The sequence below is a fragment of the Theobroma umbraticum genome, unplaced genomic scaffold (genome assembly GCF_002168275.2).
Source record: "Theobroma umbraticum cultivar Fairchild unplaced genomic scaffold, ASM216827v3 scaffold_239.1, whole genome shotgun sequence".
NCBI lineage: Eukaryota > Viridiplantae > Streptophyta > Magnoliopsida > Malvales > Malvaceae > Theobroma > Theobroma umbraticum.
In genome coordinates, this window is record NW_018397273.1 from 1,289,414 (window position 1) to 1,312,524 (window position 23,111).

Genomic DNA, 23,111 nt, shown 5'->3' on the forward strand with positions numbered 1-23,111 from the left:
AAGTCTCATACTCCTTTAAAACCCAGTTTGAGTAAAACATTTAAATCATAATAGAAAGGGGCTAACTTATGCATTCATCTTTTAATGTCATAGTGTTGAGACTTACCTTCTAGGGCTTATTAACCATGCACTTGAAACTCAAGAAATTCAGACTAATTGACACCTAATCTCATAAACTAACTTTACATTTTTACCTTCATAATAGACTAAGGCACCTTGTTCCAACAATCCATGAATCATACTAATGGAAACAATAAACATCAAAATCTTTAAATAAAGTCAAACACAACATAACCATTCATCAAATAACTTTGGGACGGAATAACCTCCGTTCACCAAGGCCTTACAATATATCTCTCGTTAGGCATGAGTGAAAGCAAGTGGGGAATGGAATCTCTGTTTCATTCTCCATTTCCCCTTAAGAGATGGTAACGGATTATCCTTAATTACCTCATAAGATTCACTACGGAATAACCCTTAAAACCATGGGCAGTAATAATTCATGACTCATATTGCAATCAAATGCTCAATACATAATTCCCAATAGTTCATTAAACACATAGTGTACATTTGACATCATATTATGCCTTGATACTCATAACGTATCGTATTTGGAGCTACATCACATACTACTCAGTAAGCATACCTCATGTAATCATTCATCATTCATCTAATATGTGGAATTTTATCAGCACATAATCATAGCAATATAGCTTGCGTTAGGCATTTCATAACATCTCATAGAAGTGGTAGTTTTGGTATATGTCAGTTAAAATTTCACTACACAAGTATACGTATCGAATAGATAGTATATTAGTAAGTAGAGTATCGATCCCACAATGAATTGATCTAAATTTTAGAATACTAACATTAGAACAATTTAGTTTTATTCAAATAATTAAAATCTAAATTCTAATTGAACTAAAAATTACACAACTAAAACTAATTTAATTAAAAATTAAAGCAACAAGATAATTGGGTAAACACAAATCAAACAAGCCTAGATTACAATATCCTCACACTTCATCTAAATCTTACCTCTTTTCCTTAACTTATTTCAATGGGTTGAATTGCTAACCTAGAGTCTTAAATTATTTATAAGGGCCTCCCAACTATCTTATAAAAATATCTATTTTAACCAAACACTATATCCTATTGAATTGAAATTAAAATAGACTCATTAAGTTCACTCTAATCTACTACATATGGCCTATAGGTCTCCCTATCCTATATTTAAATTAATTAATATGATCATATGCTATCCAATTTTCGTCTACACTAAACTCCTTTCCCAAGTTTGTTTAGGTTCCTAAATTAATTTAACTGGTGGCCAAGCAATTAAAAGATTAAGAACAAATTGGAATAAATAATTCAAATCCATTGAAAATAAGAAGAAGAGATTAAAAATTTAGATTACATATGAGTTCAATTGCAATCCTAGAAAATAAATAGCTCATAATATCTAATAAAGACAATATCCAAAGAATTTAGGCATGAATTCAAGTCAAAGAAAATAAGAAAAATACAAAAGTAAGAGAGAAAACTAATAGTTAAGCTTTGTGATCTTGATTCTCCCTCCAAATCTCTTATTTTCTTACTTTGTTCTTGGCTTCCAATCTCCAGAATAGTTGCTTCCTGCCTACTCCCCAAAATCTCTTAAAAATGTCTCTTAAATAGCTCTAACTAACCTAATTTTCAAAATCCTGTCAAGTTTTTTTATTTTTGGAAAGTTGCCCCGTGCTGCGGCGCTACTTCTCCAATGCTGCAGCTCTGAGTTATCTGGAAATTTGTATGTTTGCTTCCTTTTATCAACGCTGCAGCCTTGTTCTCCCAGTGCTGTGGCAGTCTATCAACTTCAAACATGAGTTTCACCCTAACATGTCTGAACTGGATAAGTAGTAAATATAAAAGTTTTAGCTTTCTCTTAATTTTCCAATGATGAAGGATCACATCAATTGGACTCCTAGATTGAAGATATGCTCCAAATACCGCATCATATTAGTCCTTACATACGTTGCAGTGCTCCAACTTTGGCAAATATTTTGACCATGATCCAATTAGAACTGAATGAATTAATAAAAATAAACATTGTAGATCTTCTTCTTATAATTCTATTGGCCTAAGAATCACCTCATTTGGAGTTGTTTAGAGAGAGATATGGTCAAACTACTGAAACATATACGAATAAAGTCATCGCCATACTTGCACTAATTTTCATCAAATGAGTCTTTTTCATCAGTTTCCTACAAAAGCCATAAGAGAAATTAGCAATAACTACTCTTAAAGTAATTTAAAACAAAACAACATAATTTAACTAAAATAACTTAAATTAGTCACTTAACAAGTAATCAAACTTAAACTAGAAAAACACGTAAAACGCTAAAATTCCGAAACCTAAAATCTCAAAGATCTAGCTACTTAAGCCCCAAAATGTATCAAAATAACTCTATATAATAGAGTTATCAGTGTAAAACACTTGAAAGGACTAGTGTCCCTAAGTTGAAAACTACTACTTAATAGGATATTTATATACATAGTAGATTCGCAAACAATTTGAAAATCATTTGTGCCACACATATAATAAATCATTATCCTTTCAAATCATTGAATCATATTTTCAAAAACTAGTTGAAAACCATGAAACTCAAATCCTTTGAAAAACCATTCTTTAAACAATAGTTCATCATACATAATCAATCATTTCCAACAAAATCATGCTAAATTTACATATTAAAATACTTGAAGAGGTATATCCATTCACCTAATTAGAGACTTAGCCTCTAGCTCCAACCACAACTCTTCTCCAGTGATTTCCTCGGAGTTTTCAAACGTTTCTAACGTTCAACAATCGTCATAATTAATTACTTAGACTTATAATCTATTAATTCCCATTCCAAGTACTTTTAAAACTAAATGGATTCAAATAAAACTAATTTGCTAGCTTAAATCCACTGTTAAATTAACTAAATAATGTTTAGAAACCCATAAATCCTTCATCTTTACCTTAGGTGAGCTTTGATGTTAAGGAAAATCACAAAACCTTGAGCTTTAGTAACCAACAGAAAAATTTGGGAATAAAGACAACATTTTTAATTCTAAAAAAAATTAAGATTTAAAGACTTCGAAGTTGAAATATGTCATTTTGTTCAAAAAAACTAAAAACCAAGCTTAAAATCACCAAAAATGGTGATTTAGGTTGAAAATCATTTAGTGAGGGTTTAGGGTTTAGAAAATGGCTTGCAAAAATGGCTGAGGTCTACAAACCCTCCATAGATTGAGGTTATCTATCGATAGATGGGCTTCAGGGTTCTTTTAAAAAGCTTTTAGGTTGCTATCTATTGATAGATGTGTCTCATATATCAATAGATAGGCTCGTCTATCTATAGATGATGAACATATATCGATAGGTGTTTTTCCTTTTCCTTAAAAACTTTTATGGGTTTGTATTTATCAATAGATGAAGAACATTTATCGATGGATAGGCTTTAGTAAGCAAAAACAAACATTAGAAACATGTCAAATTGGACTCATTTTGTGAAAACCCACCTTAATGTGGGAGAAGAAACTAAGAAACCTTTAGGTGAGCATGTAGATTTCATGTTTTGATCATTCAATTTAGTTTTAACCTTAAAAAAGAATTCATTGTCACCTTAGTTGACTATCACTATTGAAACGAAAATTTTTTAAATTTGGAAGGGGTCAAAATATATGATTTTTATAAAATATTTTTTTAAAAATAAAAAATGGTGATCATGTTTCTCTTGATATTTAGATAACAAAAATGATTTTTTCATAATTTTTAAAGAATGTTTTCTATGGTAAATGAGAACTGCAAATTTAATTCAATCGAACCTGTTCGATTTTGTCCTCCAAACCAAAACTTAGATTTTGATTCTTTTATATTTTTATTGAATCCAAATGGTAGAGTGTTTGCTTATTTACATTAAATATCTTAAGTAAATGGAGAGTAAAAAGGAAAAAAGTAAAAAAAAAAAGGGATAAAAGGGTATTTTCAAATCCTAAAGTATAAATATGACCCATACTCTTAAGGTTTTTCATTCTAAGCTACATCTCATCAATTTTTCGGTAAGTCTAAGCTCTCTTAAACCTATTTTAACCCCAAATTATTATTTTAAAAGATTGAAAGCTTGATTTTGGATTTTTCAAATAAAGGTGACATCTTTCAACTTTTTAATCTTGATTTATGAAATTTCAGCCACTAAATATATTATTTTTGTGCCTAGATTTTTGGTTGAACACTAAAGCTCAAAGATTTTGTGAATTTTCTTATCATCAAACCTCACCTAAGGTAAAGGTGAAGGATTTATCGGTTTTTAAGCATTTATTTGATTAGGTAGCAGTGGGTTTGAGTTAGACAAATTAGTTTAGGTGAACATGGTTAGTTTCAAAAAGGTTTAGAAAGGTTATTATGTGATTTATAGTTTGAGCAATAATTGTAATAATTGTTTAACACTTTAGGTGTTGACCAAACTCCAAGGAATTCACTAGAGTAAAGTCTTGCTTATTGGTAGAGGTCAACATTTCAAAGGTTAGTGGGTACACCCTTTTAAGTATTTTAATATGGTAAAACTAAGCATTGTTTTTTGAGTTATTTGACTTGTATGATTTGAATACCATGTTTATAATATTGAATCAAATGATTTCTATCCAAATGTTTTCAAAGAAGTTTTCGAATAAGTAAATGTATATAAATATCACTACTATATATTAGTTTTCAAAAAAGGGGGACAAGCCCTTCCAAACGTTTTACTTCAAAAACTTCAATTCTGTTATGAATAGAAAATAAGAAATGTGTATGGACTTATGGATGTTATGTGGATATAAGTTCCCACCTTTACACTTGTTGATGAGTATGATAATTGAGAATTTTCATAGAAATACTATTCCCGGCAATTAGTACCCAAATTTTTGTTATGGAAAAATAGAGATGAATGCTTAGGTGGAGGTAAAGGTTCCCACCCTTAAGATTATGATACTTTTTAAATGAGGAATATTAGAACATAAGAACCATGTTTCCTTGGGATAATATGTGATGTAGTTTTTTCAAACACATGATGTAGTTTCCACATACCTTATAAGAGATTTAAAGGTGTAACATGAATCTACTTTGATTATGTATTAATGATATATTGAGATGTGAGATAATACTTTATATGTGATTGTTTCCTAGAGCTTTCACACAGTGTGAGGTAACATTCCACACATGGTGAATTACATTTTGTATGATGATGATAATGCTTCACATAGTGCGAGATAACATTCCACATGTGACAAATTACGCTTAGTTTAATGATGATAGTATTTCACACGATGTGAGGTAACATTCCACATGTAATGCCAACGTATAGTGATATGAGCGGAACGATCCCCACACATGGTGGGGCAAAATTCCACTACATCATGGTGGTGCTCCACGTGAGTGAGGTCAATGTGCCACTCATGAGCCCAGATGTGAGATGCCCTGACATGGGCCAAGACCCAAAATGCATCCTACATTCATGATTATTGCATATTACTTTTGCTTTTGTGATGCCTCTTGTAAATGTTTCTTGCGTTGTGATGTTTGATTGAGTTATAGATTAAACTCTAAGCTATGTGACAACCAAGATGGGTTAATAGATAGAATAAGTCTCATTGCATTGGTAGAGTTATGGATTATAAAGAAAGAATGGCCACTTAAGTTTTATGGATGGAATATTGATCATTAAGTTAAATGAATTGAAAAGTGATTATTTGAGTTATATGGGTTGAATTATGATCACTAAATGCTATGATTGGTTTTTACTGGAGAATCTTGATTACATGAGCAACTCGCATGATTTATGAAAAGATTGGAGTAAACTACCTTTAGCTTGGTTCCTGATCTTAATTTTGTTAATGGACATTCAGTTTTTCTTAAATATGTAGAAATGAATGTATACAATTATAAACAATTATGATATACTCTTCCACTTTGTATTAAAAACTATAACAACTTTTTTGTATATATTTTTTCTCATCAACACTCCCTTCAAGGTTTCTTATTTCGCGCAAGCACAATGCACGGGCCAATTCTAATATCTATTAATTTTAATCAAATTAATATTAAAAAAAAATAAAATCATGTTAAATATAAGTTCAAAATTTCGGTTCTATTTATTTTAGATTTGGATGAATACGAGTGGTTGGCTTTTATAGGAAAACAATTAAGCTAGGTCAGATGGTTCAGACGGATTTTGCAAACTCGGCTCAACTTGGTCTGCTCTAGTGTTCATGACATTAAAAAAATTACTTTAAAAATAAAATATTTCCAATTAACATGGTTTGAGAAAGAGACTCCAAAAAGGTCACCTTTATCATGTGGAAAGTGCGAAGGAGATTTCAAGCATGTATGCATTTAGTGTGCGGAAAGTAAGAAGGACACTTCGATTTGGTTGGGTTTCACCCACCGCAGGATCAAGGCATGTGACAACCCCCGTACTCGCAATGGCCCCCATCTTTGAATGAATGAAGACTAAAATCAAAAGCCCAATGAAAATTTTGAAACGAGGGGAAGTCATGTGTCAACCCCCGAGAAGCCCAGACTGGGAATTCTATATATTAAGCAACAAGAGCCCCAACAAAGGCATAAATCGTTTATCTCCCTTATTAATATTATTAGAAAAAATGGTAGTCAAAGTTCATGGTTCAGTGAGGGCAGCTTGCCCTCAGAGGGTTTTGGCCTGCCTTCTCGAGAAGGATGTTGAATTCGAGATTTTCCACGTCGATCTTGACACGGGAGAGCATAAGAGACCAGAATTCCTCCTCCGACAGGTGCCTAAATTCATCTACTTTAAAAAAAAAACTGTTTACTTTTTTAAGGATTTTTTTAAATTTTTATTTGATCTAACTTTTGCTTTTAAAAAGTAGATAAATTGAAAAAAAATCAGGTCAAACAAGCACTAAATATTCTTTTGTGTTATACCAAAACTATTTCTATTGTACTATTTTTAACACCAATAATTTTTATTTCTTATTTTCTATATTAATTTTTATTTTATTTTTACTTTGTGACCTTAAAACTTATGATGTGTCAATGTTGTAAATTTTTGTATCCTGACACGTTAGCATATCTTCACTCACTCAAAAATTTCACATTGGTTCTGCATGCAGCCGTTCGGGCAAATACCAGCTATAGAGGATGGCGACTTGAAGCTTTTTGGTAAGATTGTAGGAATCTATTTGAATACTAACAAATCATTTGAATTTTCACTTGAGTTTGATGAATTTGGCTAGTTTGAGACTAGTATAGGCTCAGCAAAAGATGGTTTAGCTGATGATGTTATCTAGCTTAATAAATAAGAACCGCGTTATACAACTCTAATATATATATATATTTAAAAACATGATGTAATTTATTGATTCATCAAGATATCATACAAACGGAGTATAATAAGAGCTTCTAATAAAACATTTTAATTTATCTTAAACCCTCTCGCTATGCGTAATTAGAAACCTCGTTAAAAACCTTATTATAAAAAAAATTCAATGAGATAAAAACTATGAAAAGGGAAAAGAAGTACACTATAATCATATAATTATCAAAAAAATACGTTAGCCTCTCTACATCTTGAAGCTTTCAATTTGAGTTCCTCATGTCTCTAAGCATAGCATGTTGAATATAGCTGAACATATCCTCTATTTTTCTCCACGCCTCAGCTTCTTCAACAATCTCCCTCACTCCTTTTGCGATCAAGTGAGGTACATTGTTACACCAAATGCAATCTTATTATTAATCCTTTAATAATACTATTAAACATGTGGAGAATTTAAAGATTTGACTTAATAATAAACATATGTAAAGGCATTTTCCTCCAAATTAAAAACAAGTGTAATTACATTTCCATATCATTCAATATATTGTATTCAATTCTCTTCCTTGTACTACTAGTTTTTCCCAAGAACTAACTTCATAGTAGATTGACCTTGCTTGAAAGGCGTTTCAAACCCTTCTAAGACGTTAGGGTATATTTTATGGATTATTGCCTATATAACGTTGGTGAATTTTTAAAATCTACAAACGAAATTAGAGAGTTGACACATGTTATATTAAATTATATTTAAGAAAATATAAAAATTAATATGAGATTACAGAATTTTTTGTATTTTTCATATTTTCTTCCAATATATCTAATATCTCTAGATCTTTCTTCCTACACAAACAGCCCGCTAGAGTCGAATATTATAAGATCCCTCAAAACAACCTAAACTAGAACTAGTTGTCTAATAAGTTTTAATTAATCACCAACAATTATTCCCACTCTTCTTCAAACTTTGTAAATAGTTAGGTTTTAATTAATCACAAACAATTCCCTCTGCTTCAAAAAGTTTTGTCAATGTGTTGTCTTTTTCAAGCCAAATCAATTTGGGTTATTTAATGTTTGAAATCCGACAGGAATGGTTTAGGAGATCCCGTTTTGGATTTGTCGTTTCTCTTTATTCGTTTAGACATTTTTCTCCTGTGCAGAATCTAGGGCAATCATAAGATACTATGCTGCCAAGTACGCAGACCGTGGTCCAAACCTGCTGGGAAACTCCTTGGAAGAAAGAGCAGTCGTCGACCAGTGGCTTGAAGTCGAAGCACACAACTTCAATGACTTGGTGAAGACTCTCGTGTTTCAAATTGTCATCCTGCCGCGAATGGGAAAGCATGGTGACTTGGCCTTGGCGCACAAATGTGAGCAACAGCTGGAGAAAGTCTTCGACATCTACGAGCAACACTTGTCGAAGAGCAGCTATCTCGCCGGAGATTCATTCACCTTGGCTGATCTTAGCCACCTACCAGCCATTAGATACTTGGTAAACGATGCTGGAATGGGGCATTTGGTGGCGGAAAGGAAGCATGTGAATGCGTGGTGGGAGGACATCTCTAACCGGTCTGCATGGAAGAAGCTAATGGAGCTGGCTAAGTACTAGTTTGTTTCCAGTATTTTAAATCTTTTGTACTTGTTGCCGACCTACTCTTACGAATAAAAAGTCTTCTACCCCTTTCGCGCACCATCTATAAATTTTTATTTCACGTTGATAGTAATTAGAGTGTCAATATAGGCTGGCGCCCAGCTCGCCTCAGCTCTTGTGGGTTAAAAAATATAAATTGGGCGGAGCAATTCATTTTTTATATGGATTATTAAAACCTCAACCAGCTCATCCTTTTTAGCTCATGGATTGGGTTGAACTAGCGCATTTTATTTTTTTTAAAAATATTTTTATATTTTACTTGATATATTTTTTATTAATAAAATTATTCTATGATTTAATTCATAAATTGAATAATAAAACATGTTACAAATAAATAAATTACACCAAATATAAAAAAAAATAATAAATTACATAATAAAGTTTAAATCTTTAACACAAACTACTATCTAATAAACATAAGTATATAACCAAATAATAAAAATTTCAAGACTCATTTATATCCTCCTCAATCTTCATTCTTAAGTAAAACATTTAAATCTTGTTTAGACAGTAATGATGTCTTAAGGTCTGAATTATTATTAATTTATCATCTAATATTCATTACCATAAAAGAAAAGAGATAATAAGTTTTAATTTAAATTAAATTTTTAATTTGACAAGTGAAGATTAAAGACATTGAAATATATAAAATAATAATACTATTAGTAACTAAATTATTGATTTTTCATAATTAAATATATAAAATTATTAAATTAATTAAAATTATTTTTTGACCCATGGGCTGATCTGCCCCAGCCCACATCAGCCCACTGATTTGGTGCTGGCCATTTAGGCCGGTTCAAATATGAGTAAAAATTTTCAACCCAACCCACCATATTTAATAAAAAATAAATCACCCAATGGGTCTCCATTTTAACAGGTTTAATAGTAATGATATAATTGATATCATGTTATCTTTATGTCCAAACAAGGAATAAAATTAATTATTATTAATAAAAATTTAAAATTAATAAATTTGCATCGCATTATTTATCTTTTCGTTCTTTCTTCTTTCACGTCATCTATCTTTTATTATTTATAAATTAACTTAATTTTTTTGATTGGTTATAGTTGGTTTACAGCCTTTATCTTCCATTCTCAATCCTAGGTGCCATCTGGCATCGGAGGCGAGGGGAGGGGGTGGAGTTGGGGGCCGGGGACAAGTTATAATTTATCTGTATTTTTTAAAATTTACAATTTTACCCTTTCAATAATTTTTAAATTTTTATAACTTGCCTTTGCTTTTTAAAAATTTTATAATTTCACTACTACAAAAATTTTAAAATTCTTCTAACATATTTTTATTTTTTAAAAATTTTATAATTTTACTCCTACAATAATTTTTTGTTTAGTAAAATATCCCACAACAATTAGTTAATAACTAATTTAGCATGACTAAAACAAAACCAATTACATTTTCCAAAAAAATAAAAATAAAACCAATTGCAATAGAATTATTTTCAAATTTCACTTCTCCAAAACCTTACAACCACCACTTGCTTTCTTTTCTTTTTACTAAATACTGTAGAAACAAAAAAAATTATTTTTTTACACTTTTTTTCTTGTAAGCATTTTCTATGCAAAAAACTTTCAGTCAATAAGTCAATTTTCAAGCAATGATAATTGATTAGATTGGTTTATTTTTAACATTTTCAACTTTAAATTTTTCTTTATTTTATAATTTTTACTTGATGATTTTGATTTAAAATTTACCGTTTTAGTTATTTATTGTTGAAAGCAATTTGATTAAGCACCTAAGGTTAATTATTATTTATTTATTTAGAGATTGGTTGATTGTTTTCCAACAAATTAGTTATGCTTTTTGCTTTACTTAGATTCTTGTTGACGTTTAAGTTTTTTATTCGGAGATTGCTTTCTCATTGAATTGTTTATTAATATTGTATTTAATTTTTGTGATTAATTTTAGAGAATTAATTCTCCATTGAATTATTTATTGATAGTCCTTAATATTTTTTAAAGATTGCTTCTCATTAAGATTTTTTTATTATATTTGTTAATTGTTATTTGTAATTAAGTTTATCTAGAAATTAAGATTATTGTCATTATTAAATTATTTATGATTATATTAATTAATTCTTTTAAGTACATTATTAAGATGGATTCCTTTGAATAATTTTCAAGATTTGTTTGTATAATTTTCATACAAACTTTTTTATCTAAATTGTTTTATTTTATTATCAAACATTAAATTTCTAGTATGATTGTTTAATTTATAAATATTATTTTCAATTTTTTTCTCTCATAAACGTAAAATCCTGACTCCGCCACTGAATGGCATTACATTTTTTACAAACCACAGCCTATTTGATGCATCTGTTTGATTTTTCTATATTTTTCAAACATGGAAAACGTAATTAAGTTGAAAAAAATAATCAAAAAACATGGAGATCAAAACAAATGGTTTCTTGGGAGAATAAAGAATTCTTGTAGTAAAGATCAATAAGGCAATTAATTAAGCAAAAATGATGCTTGAGTTTAGAAAGTTCAATCAGTCAACTTTGTGATTTAATTGATTTGATAAGTTTTGAAACCGATTTTTTTTTGTTAAAGGTTTTTGTTTTTTTTAGCTTTTTTTTTTCCATTAACTTTTTACTAGTGGCACCACCGATTTGAAGTTCGATCTAATCTTTTAATAATTTGTCTCAAGTCACATCATTCTTTTGTCCCATCAAGGAAGCTTCTACCAATGGTATTATCCTACTCTACTTTTCACAACTCCTCTGTAATTCTAGAGAGAGAAGCTTTCTCATATCTTCTATTTTCTTTTTAATTTTTTTCAAAAGCAAAATGTAAGATTTCATAAATCATTAGAATGAAAATTTCCCTATACGGTTACACCAGCAAGGCAATAAGCTCAAAAAACAAAAGATATTGGTTGATATACCCTCATATCACAATAAACCCTCCAATATCGTTTAAACATCCAAGCACAAGAGCAAAACATCCTTCCCACAGACAAAGCAGGATTCAATCGAGCAAAAACATAAAAGCCATCCCCTGCACTTCAAAAAACATTCAAAGTGGGTACCTGACCCCCTATACCGAAAAACAAAAGAAGCCAAACAAAAACAATGGCAAAACCCCTACACCCTTGTAGAAACATAACCTCAAGAACCAAATTAATGATCCCAAGCAAAACTACACAGAAACAATAGTCAACAGTTTCCCCATCAACCAAGCTGAAACACAAGCAAAACATTAAAAACTTCACCAATAGGTTAGAGGACATAAGAACTTTTACAACATAGAACCCAACCATAAGCAATTACCTCATCCATGAACAAAAAAATTCAACACTTATTGGAAGATTCTTATAATATCATACTGCAAGTCCACACCTTCCTTAGCCAACGCATCAACTTTTTGATTCGCTTCCCTTATGATATGCTTAATCTCCTAACCAACCAAATCTTTTTTAAAGCGTTCAATTTGCAAAATCCATTTACACATCATCTAGGGTGAAATGTAGGGATTCTTTGTCCATTTCACAACATTGGCTAAATCACTTTCAATAACAAGATAATACTCCTCTTTCCATGAAGATGTCAAAAAGATAAGCAAAGCTTCCTTCATTGCCCATCTCTTTGCTAGGTTGGAATTGGCCTCCCTTGGTGGTATAGAGAAGGTGATTTCAACCTCAATGCTTGAGTCCCTTAGGATGGCCCCAATTCTAGTTGGTCTTAGTAGCTTTTAGCAGCACTGCCAACGTTGAACTTCATGTACCCATCCTAGGTTTCTCTCGGTGAATCCTTTTCCTCCCTCGTTTCTCTTTTTTATGTTGTACCTTAAAAAAAGGTTGTCTATAGATATCAAGCACCAATAGGAACTCCTTAGGCTATTTTGCATTAGCCCATGTTGCCTTTTTAATTTTTATCATTTTAAGGCACTGTTCAACTTTCCATTCCTTAGCTCTGAACATAGCCTCATGTCTACATTTCCATATAGACTAAAAAATGGAGAAGGGAGCCATTCTCTATATTCTATTATCTAGTCCCATTAAGTAAACTTCGTTCCATGCCATAAAAAAGTCTTTAGTTACTAGGTGTGACCCATTGTACCCCTCAGCTTTCACACCAACCCGACCACACTTTCCATGACTCATAACAAGTTAAAAACAAGTGATAAGATGTTATTAAGTTACAATCCCTTTTTTTCTAATTCCTTATTAACCCCAATCTTACCTTGCAACAAATGCCACACAAAAGTCTCAACCTTACACAATGCTAATTCCGTGCATACATTCCTCTATGTACTATTGACATTTACATTAATAGTAAACACATACTTACAGAAAGATTTTACCATGTATTGCCTACTAGCTTCATTTTTGCAGATCATTTCATCCCTTAGTTCTTTGCTGAGTTGGAAATCCATAAGCTATCCCTTGAAAAGTTCCCACTGTTTAACTTCCTAATCAAAAAGTTGCCTCCTTAGCTGCATATTCCAACTCCATCTTCCCTTGATTTAGTTTTCATATTCGACAATTTTACCTTTCTTGATAATGACTAGAATGAAAATGCTTAGGAAAGACTGAGCCAACGCAACCAATCAATCCATTCATCTTGCCAAAACAACAAGCTTTTTCCATCACTAACAGTAAACCCGATGTCTGCTTGAACTAGCAAAAAATACTTTTTACTAGAGGAAAGAGGGCTTATGATTTTTCTCCGCAAAGTTAACTCTTTTCTATATTCACTCAAGATTGACAAAGGGCATAGTAGGATAACATCCAATTTTTTCCACAAGGACCTCTCACCATAAGTTTTCCTTTTCCTTTCCATAATGTCAAAACCATTTATTTAAAAGTGCCAAATTTTTTACCTCTAAATCAATTATCCCAATGCCCCAATACTCTTTATGTTTGCATACATTTTCCCACTTCACACAGTTTATTTTCCTTTGCTTATCGACACCTACCCATAAAAAGCTTATTTGTATCTTCTCAATTTCGCCCTTCACTTTCGCCGGTATAGGGAATAATGAAATGTAGAAAATAGCCAAGCTGGCAAGCACATACTTGAGTGAAGTGACCTTGCCTCTAAAGGATAATGTTTTTGCCTTCCAGCCCACTAATTTTGTTTCCACTCTTTCAATCACCCACCTCCAAAAACCTATTGAATTGTGGTTCAACTCTAATGATAACCCTAATTAAGTTGTTGGGATTTTTCCAACTGTACAAAAGATATAGTTTGCCTATCTTGCAACAATATTTTACTCCATACAAGTTGTTAAGTATATTTTAGAGAATTCATCATGACACCAAGAAAGCAAGGGCTGGTGCAAGTGGTTTTTTCAATAGGACAAAATTTATGTCTGCTGATGCTATTGCTAGACACACTAGTTCCCTCTTAAATAAGGTTCTGATTCAAGAAAGAGGTCTTGATGTTTCTTTAATTTGACACATTACAATTCAAGCCTAAATTAAAAAAAGACATTGGAAAAAATTTTATGCCTAACCAAAAGCGATTGTTATCTTTGTGGTAAGGAAATTTTATGCGAATGTTCTTAAACATACTAATGCTATTGTTTATGTGCTAGGTGAACAAGTGCCATTCCATAGCAAAACCACCAATATTTTCTATGAAGTTCTCGATATGGAGAATAATGGTGATGGACAATATCTGGTAGAGCATCAAGATTGGAATGAAATTATTTCAGTACTTTGCTAAAAGGGTGCCCAATAGAAAATATCAAAGGATAAAGCAATGTCTTTCAAGCACAGTGTGAAGAAGCAAATGTCGAAGGTGTGGTGATATTTTGTGGTGTCAGATATGCTTACGTGTTTACATGTAAATGATGTTACAAAGGATAGGGTGGTTCTTCTCTATGCCATTATGATGGGAAAATCCATCAACATTGGCCAAGTAAGCATCCATGCTATAAAGCATACAACCAATGTGAAAAGAGATAGTTTATGGTTCCCTTCGTTTATCACTGCTTTGTGTGGAAGAGCCAACATATAGTGGAAGTTGAATGAACAATTACTTCATCTAAAAGTTCTTATTGATGTAGGACTTATTTACCAATATTCTCAACCCTCGATTGGTGGTAGTTCTTATTTGGCACCATGTCCTCAATCTCTTTAACCTAAGCTAAAGCTTTAAAATTACCTCAACAAATTGAATAGTTGAGCTTCAATTTACACAACAGGCCTTATATCAAGATTAATGCAATCCCAAAATAGAGCATATGCTCAAATCTTGTGGTACTTTTATGGGGATGGACATGGATACCAGATCCTCCCATGACCTTGGGTGATACAAAGGAAGATGATGATGAGGAAGAGGATTAGAGCCTTTCCAGAGTCCGTCAACTACCAAGGGAGTATTCTATAACCTTTTCTTTATCTATTTTTAACATTGAAAACAATGTTGAATTTAAGTTTGGTGAAAGGGGGGAGAATTATTTTTCTGGAAGTTGATTTTTTAAAAATTGAGACTTTATTTATTTATTTACATGCATGTTTTAGGCTAGTTTATCATTTACTTTTCATTATGCTTGTTTGAAGTTTTTAGGATAGAGTAAGTTCTGCCAAATTTTACGATGATTTCCTTATCCAATAATGAGAACTTAGTTGTCTTGTACCTTTAGCCTTTGATAAATAGGATATTGTTTGGTTTGTGCTAAATTATTTTACTAAGTATCACTGCTAGAATGTGATTTCCACATATTGAGCACTATATCTTTTACTTTGAATTATTGTGCATATCTAGAAAACGTTTATATTAATGTGAATTATTGAATTATGTCATGAATTTTAGAATTTGCTTGATATTCTCTTGAGCTGAAATCCTAGGCAATACTTAGTTAAGGAGATAATTTATGCCATTTTTGACTATTTGAGCGTTTCAAGCTAACTTTGTTAAATTTTGTCCCTAGTTAACCCTTTAAGCCTAATTTGTCCTTTTCTTTATTTAAACACCTAATTATTTTAGCCTAACCTTTTAAATAAATTTTCAATTTTGCATCCCTCACTCCTAAGTATGTAATCATTTTAAGAAATACATTGAGCTAGATGTGAATAAGATAAAAGATGGAATTGAAGGAAAAAAATGTTAAAAAATATGCTTAGTGTTCACCTTTTATCATCATAGAAAGAAATATGCTTAAGAGTGTAAAATTGTGATAAAAAAAAGATGAAAAGAAAAAGAAAAAAAAAGAGAAATTAAAGTGTTGAACAAAAGAAAAGTTCAAAGTTGAAGAAAGGGTGTATTTAGAAGTTATGAATACAGCTCTATATAAATCCTAGAATGATTATGTGCTTAGGGTGATTTGAGCCTTATTATTGTCCTATATCCTACATTAACCCTAGTTGTACATTGCAAGCTTAATAAAGCCTTATTGATCCTTGACTTAGTATTAGTCTACATTAGTGGAGAGAGAGATGAAAAGCAAACCTATGGAGTTGAAGTACTAATTTGAAATTTTGCATTGGCATAAACTCATCCAGATTTTATGATATTCTTTGTAAAAGATTGCACACTTACATAGAAATCAATTCAAGAATGAGCTTGCATTTGAATTGAAACATGAACTTGAATGATGCTTATATTTTTCCTTGAGTTAGAGATTTATCGATAAACTTTTGAGGAAATTATGGAGATCATTGATTTGGCACTACTTGTCTCTAGTTAGTTTATTTATTTAACTTGTTTTCATCATTTAAATTGCTTTCATTTATGTTTAGTTTTCTTTTATGTTCTGCTCAAGGACTAGCAAAATTTTAAGTTTGGGGGTATAATAACTCTATTTTATAGAGTTATTTGGTCATAATTTTGGATGTATTTTATCTAAGTTATTGAGATTTAGTTTGAGTATTAGTTATTTTTAGTCATTTATTTTATTTTAGTTAATTGTAAAAGGTTCAATTACTTTAAGTTATTTTATGATATTTTGCTTTAAGTATAGTTATTAGTTAAGTTAGTTTGTTGTTTTTCTAGGTGTATTATGACAAGGGCGATAATATGTGAAAAAGAATGCATTCACGATGCAGACTCCCATTGCATATGTTCTGGTATTTCAAGCATATATTTCACTACAGAACTCCAATTGATGTGATTTTTAAACCATTAAAAAGCGAAGAGGTAGAGCAACAATTTTCATGTTTATTACTTTTCCTATTTCAACTTTCAAGAAGGAGAAATTGCAGCAAAATTCAAAGTAGTCTAGCAAAACCAGAAATTCTAGACAATGCATGGAAGGCCACGACCATGGAAGGAATGATGGCCAAGGTGCCTCAACAAGGAAGGACACGTTGGCTAAATAGAGGACTTGGTGCCACGACCACCAGAAAAGTAGCACTGCAACACCCAAAGACAAAATGTGAAAAAAATACACCAAGGTTGCTGCACTGTGGCCCCAAGGAGAGAAAGCTACAATGCATACATGTTTGAGAAGACTTCTTACGTATTCGGACTTCTATTTTGACATGAATTTGAGCTTTATTTAATCCTTCTTTCAAAACCACTTTTAAGAGACAATTAAGTAAGGTCTTTCTAAAGAAAAGAGGAATTCAAGCTAGCAAGAAAGCAAGGAAAAGAAGGAAGATTGCAAATCGAAGGTTGACAAATCTTGGAGTTCTTTCTTATTTTGTTATCTTTATACATTCTTTGTTTAGTTTTGATGGTTAAATTTCTCTTTTGGATGATCTTTTTATTAGATATGTGGTGCTAAATGTGTTTAATCTAGAATCGCAATTGAACCAAATGCGTAGTTTCAATTTTTAATATTCTTTCTTGCTTATAATTGATAGTGTTTGAGTTGTTTATTTTGATTTTGTTCTTAATGCTTTTGATTGCTTGATCTATAATTAGATTGTTAGGGTAACCTAAACAAAACTAGAAAAGGGAGTTTAGAATAAGTCATGGATGAAATAACATACGTTCAATATCAATTATATAAGATGATTGATTTAATTTACGTGTACGTTAGGAATACAGTTACGTGTCATATGTGGCCATAATTGGAGTTTAAGCTTAATGAGTCTTTCTTGATTCTATTTGCATAGTAATATAGTAAGTTGGTAAATGAAGATATTTTTATAAGAACATTGGAAAAAACTTATAAATATATTACAACTTTACATTAACAACTCAAAACTATCTAGTAAGTAAAGAGAGAGTAAAGGAGATTTAGATGAAATATTGAAGGGATATTGTGATTCTAGAGTTTTGGTTTATTGATTTTAGTTAAATTGTTACTTTTGCTTTCAATTTTAGTTTTCATTTAAGTTTCTTTAATTTTCAATAGCTTTAAATTCAGTTTTTTGGATAAAATTAAGTTTTGCTAATTTTAATACTTAACAAAAAGATTTGGGAAATTCTCTAAGGGAATGAACTTTACTCTCTTTAATATTGCTTGTCAACGATACATGAACTTGCATGGTAAATCCGACAACACATAAAAATATATTTTAATATCTCAATAGTATCATGGTACTTTTATAACTAGATAATAAATGCCTACTCAAAACAAACTTTTCGTCTTATTATCAAAATATATTTTCATTACAAATGGAATTAGCCATGAGAATATACTTACTTTTCATGGCACCATATTCTCAAATTCCTAACAACTTCCCACTTGCCTTTGTGTATAAGATAAGGATATACTTATAGGCCATATGTAGCCAGATTAGAGTATGAACTTAATAAGTTTGTTTTAATTTTAATTCATATAGGGATATAGTGTTTTGATCAAAATAGATATTTTTATAAGATGAGTTGGGAGACCTTTATAAATAATTGAGGACTCTAAGTTTGCAATTCAATCCATTAAAATAAGTTAAGAAAGAGAGGTAAGATTTAGATGACGTGCGAGGGATATTGTAATCCTAAGCTTATTTGATTTGTTTTTTACCCGAGTTATTATTACATTGATTTTTCTTTATAGTTTAAATTTTGTTAATTATTTTTTGTTAATTAATTTAGTTATTTGATTTTGATTTTTTGTCAAGTTGCATTTAGAGAACCTAATCATTTCAACTGGTGATTAAGCAGTATAAAGTATTAAACATAGATTTGAATAAACCATACAATACCCATTAATGTTAAGCAAAGAAAAATTATAAATTCAAACTACATATTGAAATAAATCATAATTTCAGAAAAAGAAATTAGTTCATCATCTTTTCTTCAAAAAAGATCACAATTTCAAGAAAAAAAATCATTTCTGTGGCAAAAGAATAAGAGAGAAATGAAAAACTAGAAATAAAGGACAAAACTACCATCAATTCTCGATCTTCAATCGTCTTCATTTCTTTTTTCATTTCATCCTTTGTAGAACCATTTTCTTTCTCTTAAAACTGCTATTGGTTTCCCTCTAAGACCTCCATTTTCAGCTATTGAAAACCACATATTTATGGCCATCAAAAGACCTTAAAAAATAAATAGACATTTTTAAAAATAACCCTTAAAGATAAGATGTTATCAAAAATAGCCCATTTTATAATTTTAACTATTTTTAGCCAAGTTGGACAAAATTACTCTTAATGAAATTACACGCCATGATGTTACATGCCAGATACAGAAATATGTTACACTCCATGATTAAGTTGTTACACGCTATGTACAAGAACATGTTACACACCATGGTTAGGTTGTTACATGCCATGTAAAAAAAAATACTGTTGTTACACGTCATGTACAAAACCATGTTACACGCCATGGTTAAAAAAAGTTATTACACGCCATATTGAGAAATATTTTGTTACACTTTAATGCTTAAACTGTTGTTGTTACTTACAAACCAAAACTTCAAATCTTCTCAACTCTCTTTATTTCTTTTTGTTTTTTTTTTGACAATTTGACACCGATTAAAATGTTTCTAACATGTTTTTATAAATCAAAACACAAATTTTCTTATCTAAAACACCTATTTTGACTAAAAATAAAAAAAAATTATTTGAAAACATAGGTTTATAAATTTTAAATTTTTAGGTTTATCGGTATCCAAATCTCGAATTGATCTAATTAAAAGCTATTTCAAACATTTGTGATCATTTCTACTATTTAGTTTTATCCAAAATACCTAAAAATCAAATTCTCCAAATAACCGTCCACTTAAGCACATCAAAACTATCATTTGGTGTCTTTAAAGTGCTGGAAAGAGAAATTTTAAAGTGCGGGAGAGAGAAATCAGGAGCATAGTAAACAAATACTGAAGAGAGAAATCGATAAAATTAGAGAAAGTGGGATGGTGAGAGAGAGAAATCGGAAGCACAAATGGAGAGAAATTGTGATGATTGGTTTAATTTATTTGAAATAGTTTCAAAGGTATTTTTGTCAAGTCATGGTTAAATATGGCTAAGAACAGTTAAATTTATTTCAATGGTTATTTTTAAAATACCCCTATCAAGAAAGGTTATTTCTCACAATTTCCTCAAAAATAAACTTGTGTTTCAATAAAACACATAAGAGCGCCACCGCCTTCCTCCTTGAGCCCCGCGGCACTCCACACTTTTTTTTTCACTGACTTCTAAAAATCTATAACCCTCTTCCATCATCGCCGTAGCATTGAGTGCTCAAGAATTGGTATTTTTACCGCCATACTAGGACTACAACTAATTATAACATAATCAAAATTTTATAAAAGATCATACCAAGATCAAGCATCAATAACAAGGTTGTACAAATGATACATGAGGGACATAAAGGTTCCTCTTAAACTCGATATTTGTTGGCCTCCATCCGAAAATGCTTGAGTGGTATCTCTTTCTGGATTTCACACATTAACAGAGAAGGGAACTAGGCTGTAGATTATCTCTCCAATCAGGGGTATACACACCAGAACCTGCATGTATTGTCACAAGCCAAAGGTGAGCTCAGAGGAATTCTTAGATTAGACAACATAAATTTACCTTATTTTCATTTTAAATAAATGTAAATAAGTAGTACTCTTAATTTATTTTTGTTATTTTTATTTTTTTAATTATTTCAAATCTTGTAACATGGAAGTGCTTCAATTTATGATTACATTCATAAATATGCACATAAAATGAAACATTCCACTTTAGGCATTTATTTAAATTCTTCTCAAACTCATGTAATTCTGGAGGTTCGATTTATGTCTCTTTCCCTTTTGTATCTTTATTTTTAATTAATAAAATTCTAACAGGGTAGCTGAGCCTTGCAAAAATTTCCAGCATTAATAACAAATCATGTCAAAACACAAGAATCAAGGAAAAGTGGATACCTTTTCAATCCACTATCACAATACTTACATTCAAGAACATTTTTTATTATCCATTACCATTATCAATCGCATATATATGTAATTCTCGTACCCACATTAGCCTGAAGGCTGGAGTAATTGAATGAACTGTAATCATAAAAAGGCTTGTCCCTTTTTGTTAAAAACTAATACATAATAGCATATTTACATATACATATAATTTAAAAAACCAATTTCCAAAACATTTCCACATCCATAAATACATTTTCTAGAATAAATTTATCTCAACCAAAATCCAAGAGTTTGTGACTAACGCATGAGCCCAATAGGCAAGCCCATCAGACCCTAGCAAGCCTCAGAATTCAAAATCAAATAACACAAGCCAAGGGATTTAATAATCAAATATTCATAATAAAACCAAATATCATACATTATCCTTGACACATAATTCATACAAATGTTTATAAGGCCATACATTGGCCATCCAAAACAGGTTCGTACCTAACAAGCCCTACATAAGTTCATATGGCACATCATGCCAACATACATAACCACAGTAGAAGACTTTAATTGACTTAGCAGAATGACTGACACGTAACTGAAACCTACCAGATGCCAAAACTAGTCTTTCTATAGACAACCCTTGCCGTAGACCTTTGTGGTCTATTTATCTACACATGGTGATAAGTACTATAATATTCAATGAAAGGTGCAGATAAACAAAATCATATGTAAATATTGCACTTTTAGTGCAACCACATAATCCAACAAACATCTCTAAACATACGGCATATCACTGTCCTTAAATCTCCAATATGAAAGCATATCATCATCCTTAATGTCTCCAAAGATCATCACACATATCATTAAGCTTACCCTCGAAGCCAATCAAAGTTATTCACATCATTCTCTATCGCACACTCTGGTCACTAAAGTTTCACATCATATTCATATCATATTTATCTAAGCCTCTCACGGCTATCTCACGTCATCGGCAAAACAAATCAACGAGTGGTCCTCCCCTGGACATAGTCAAATCACGCTCAGTGGCCAATCGATAGAGAATCAAATAATGCTTAAGCAAAGCTACTAGCGAAGAAAAAGATCACGCGCGTGTCGAAGCAATGAGCGGAGAAATCTCCTAATGGTTGGCATCACCTGAAGTATTCTCAAATAGGTGGCATTAAAACACTATAGGTGGGAATCGCAGATGAGACTAATACCACCGTCCTTGCCTACCACCATCCATGCAGGCACACATATAGTCATAGAGGATTGAAACTCCACTCATCCACAAATCAAATCAATGTCCAAAATTCATCCCTTGAACGAAAACACAAATCCACAAATAAAGCCACCATGCCTTTATCCTTCACATTTTCCTTATCGAACCTCAATTCACATTTATCGAGCTTCAATCAACTTTAAGCTCAGTTAGGTTATAAGTGCCTCTAAATCTCTAAGCCATCATAGGATCAAATTCTCTTAACATATCCTTCACCTAGGGAAAATCTACTCCTAGGGTTCATTGTAGACTCTAGACATCCTAGTTTGAGCACAGATAGCATAGGCCACCCATGTGGCTCATATCACAACACACAAACACCTATTCCACAGTTTGGTTTTCTAGCCTAGGCACTTACATCTAGGCAATCTCATATATATATATATACATATATATATACATACACATATTCCAATACCATGGCAATGTCTTCGTCAAGGTGTCATGCATCACATGCATTTTAATTCAAACCCACTCATAGTGACAAATTGGAGATACTTCTAGCCAAGCTTCAATCCTTAGCCTCCAATCACCCTCCAGATTGCCAACGAGTTGGTTTAACTCCATTTCCCCCCTTTAAACACATAAGAATATGAAAATATTAATTATTCCTAACTTTCGAAAAATGCCAACTTTT

The 23,111-nt window shown here is 31.3% G+C and overlaps 1 protein-coding gene across 1 annotated transcript; it reads left to right on the forward strand.

Annotated features, from left to right (window-relative positions):
* Positions 1-6,618: 6,618 nt before the first annotated feature.
* On the forward strand, positions 6,619-9,039 carry GSTF12 (glutathione S-transferase phi 12). Its single transcript, XM_021442221.2, has 3 exons — positions 6,619-6,813; positions 7,153-7,201; positions 8,507-9,039. The coding sequence occupies exons 1-3, from the start codon at positions 6,667-6,669 to the stop codon at positions 8,953-8,955; spliced, it is 645 nt and encodes a 214-aa protein (XP_021297896.1). The 5' UTR covers positions 6,619-6,666; the 3' UTR covers positions 8,956-9,039.
* The last annotated feature ends 14,072 nt before the right edge of the window (positions 9,040-23,111 follow it).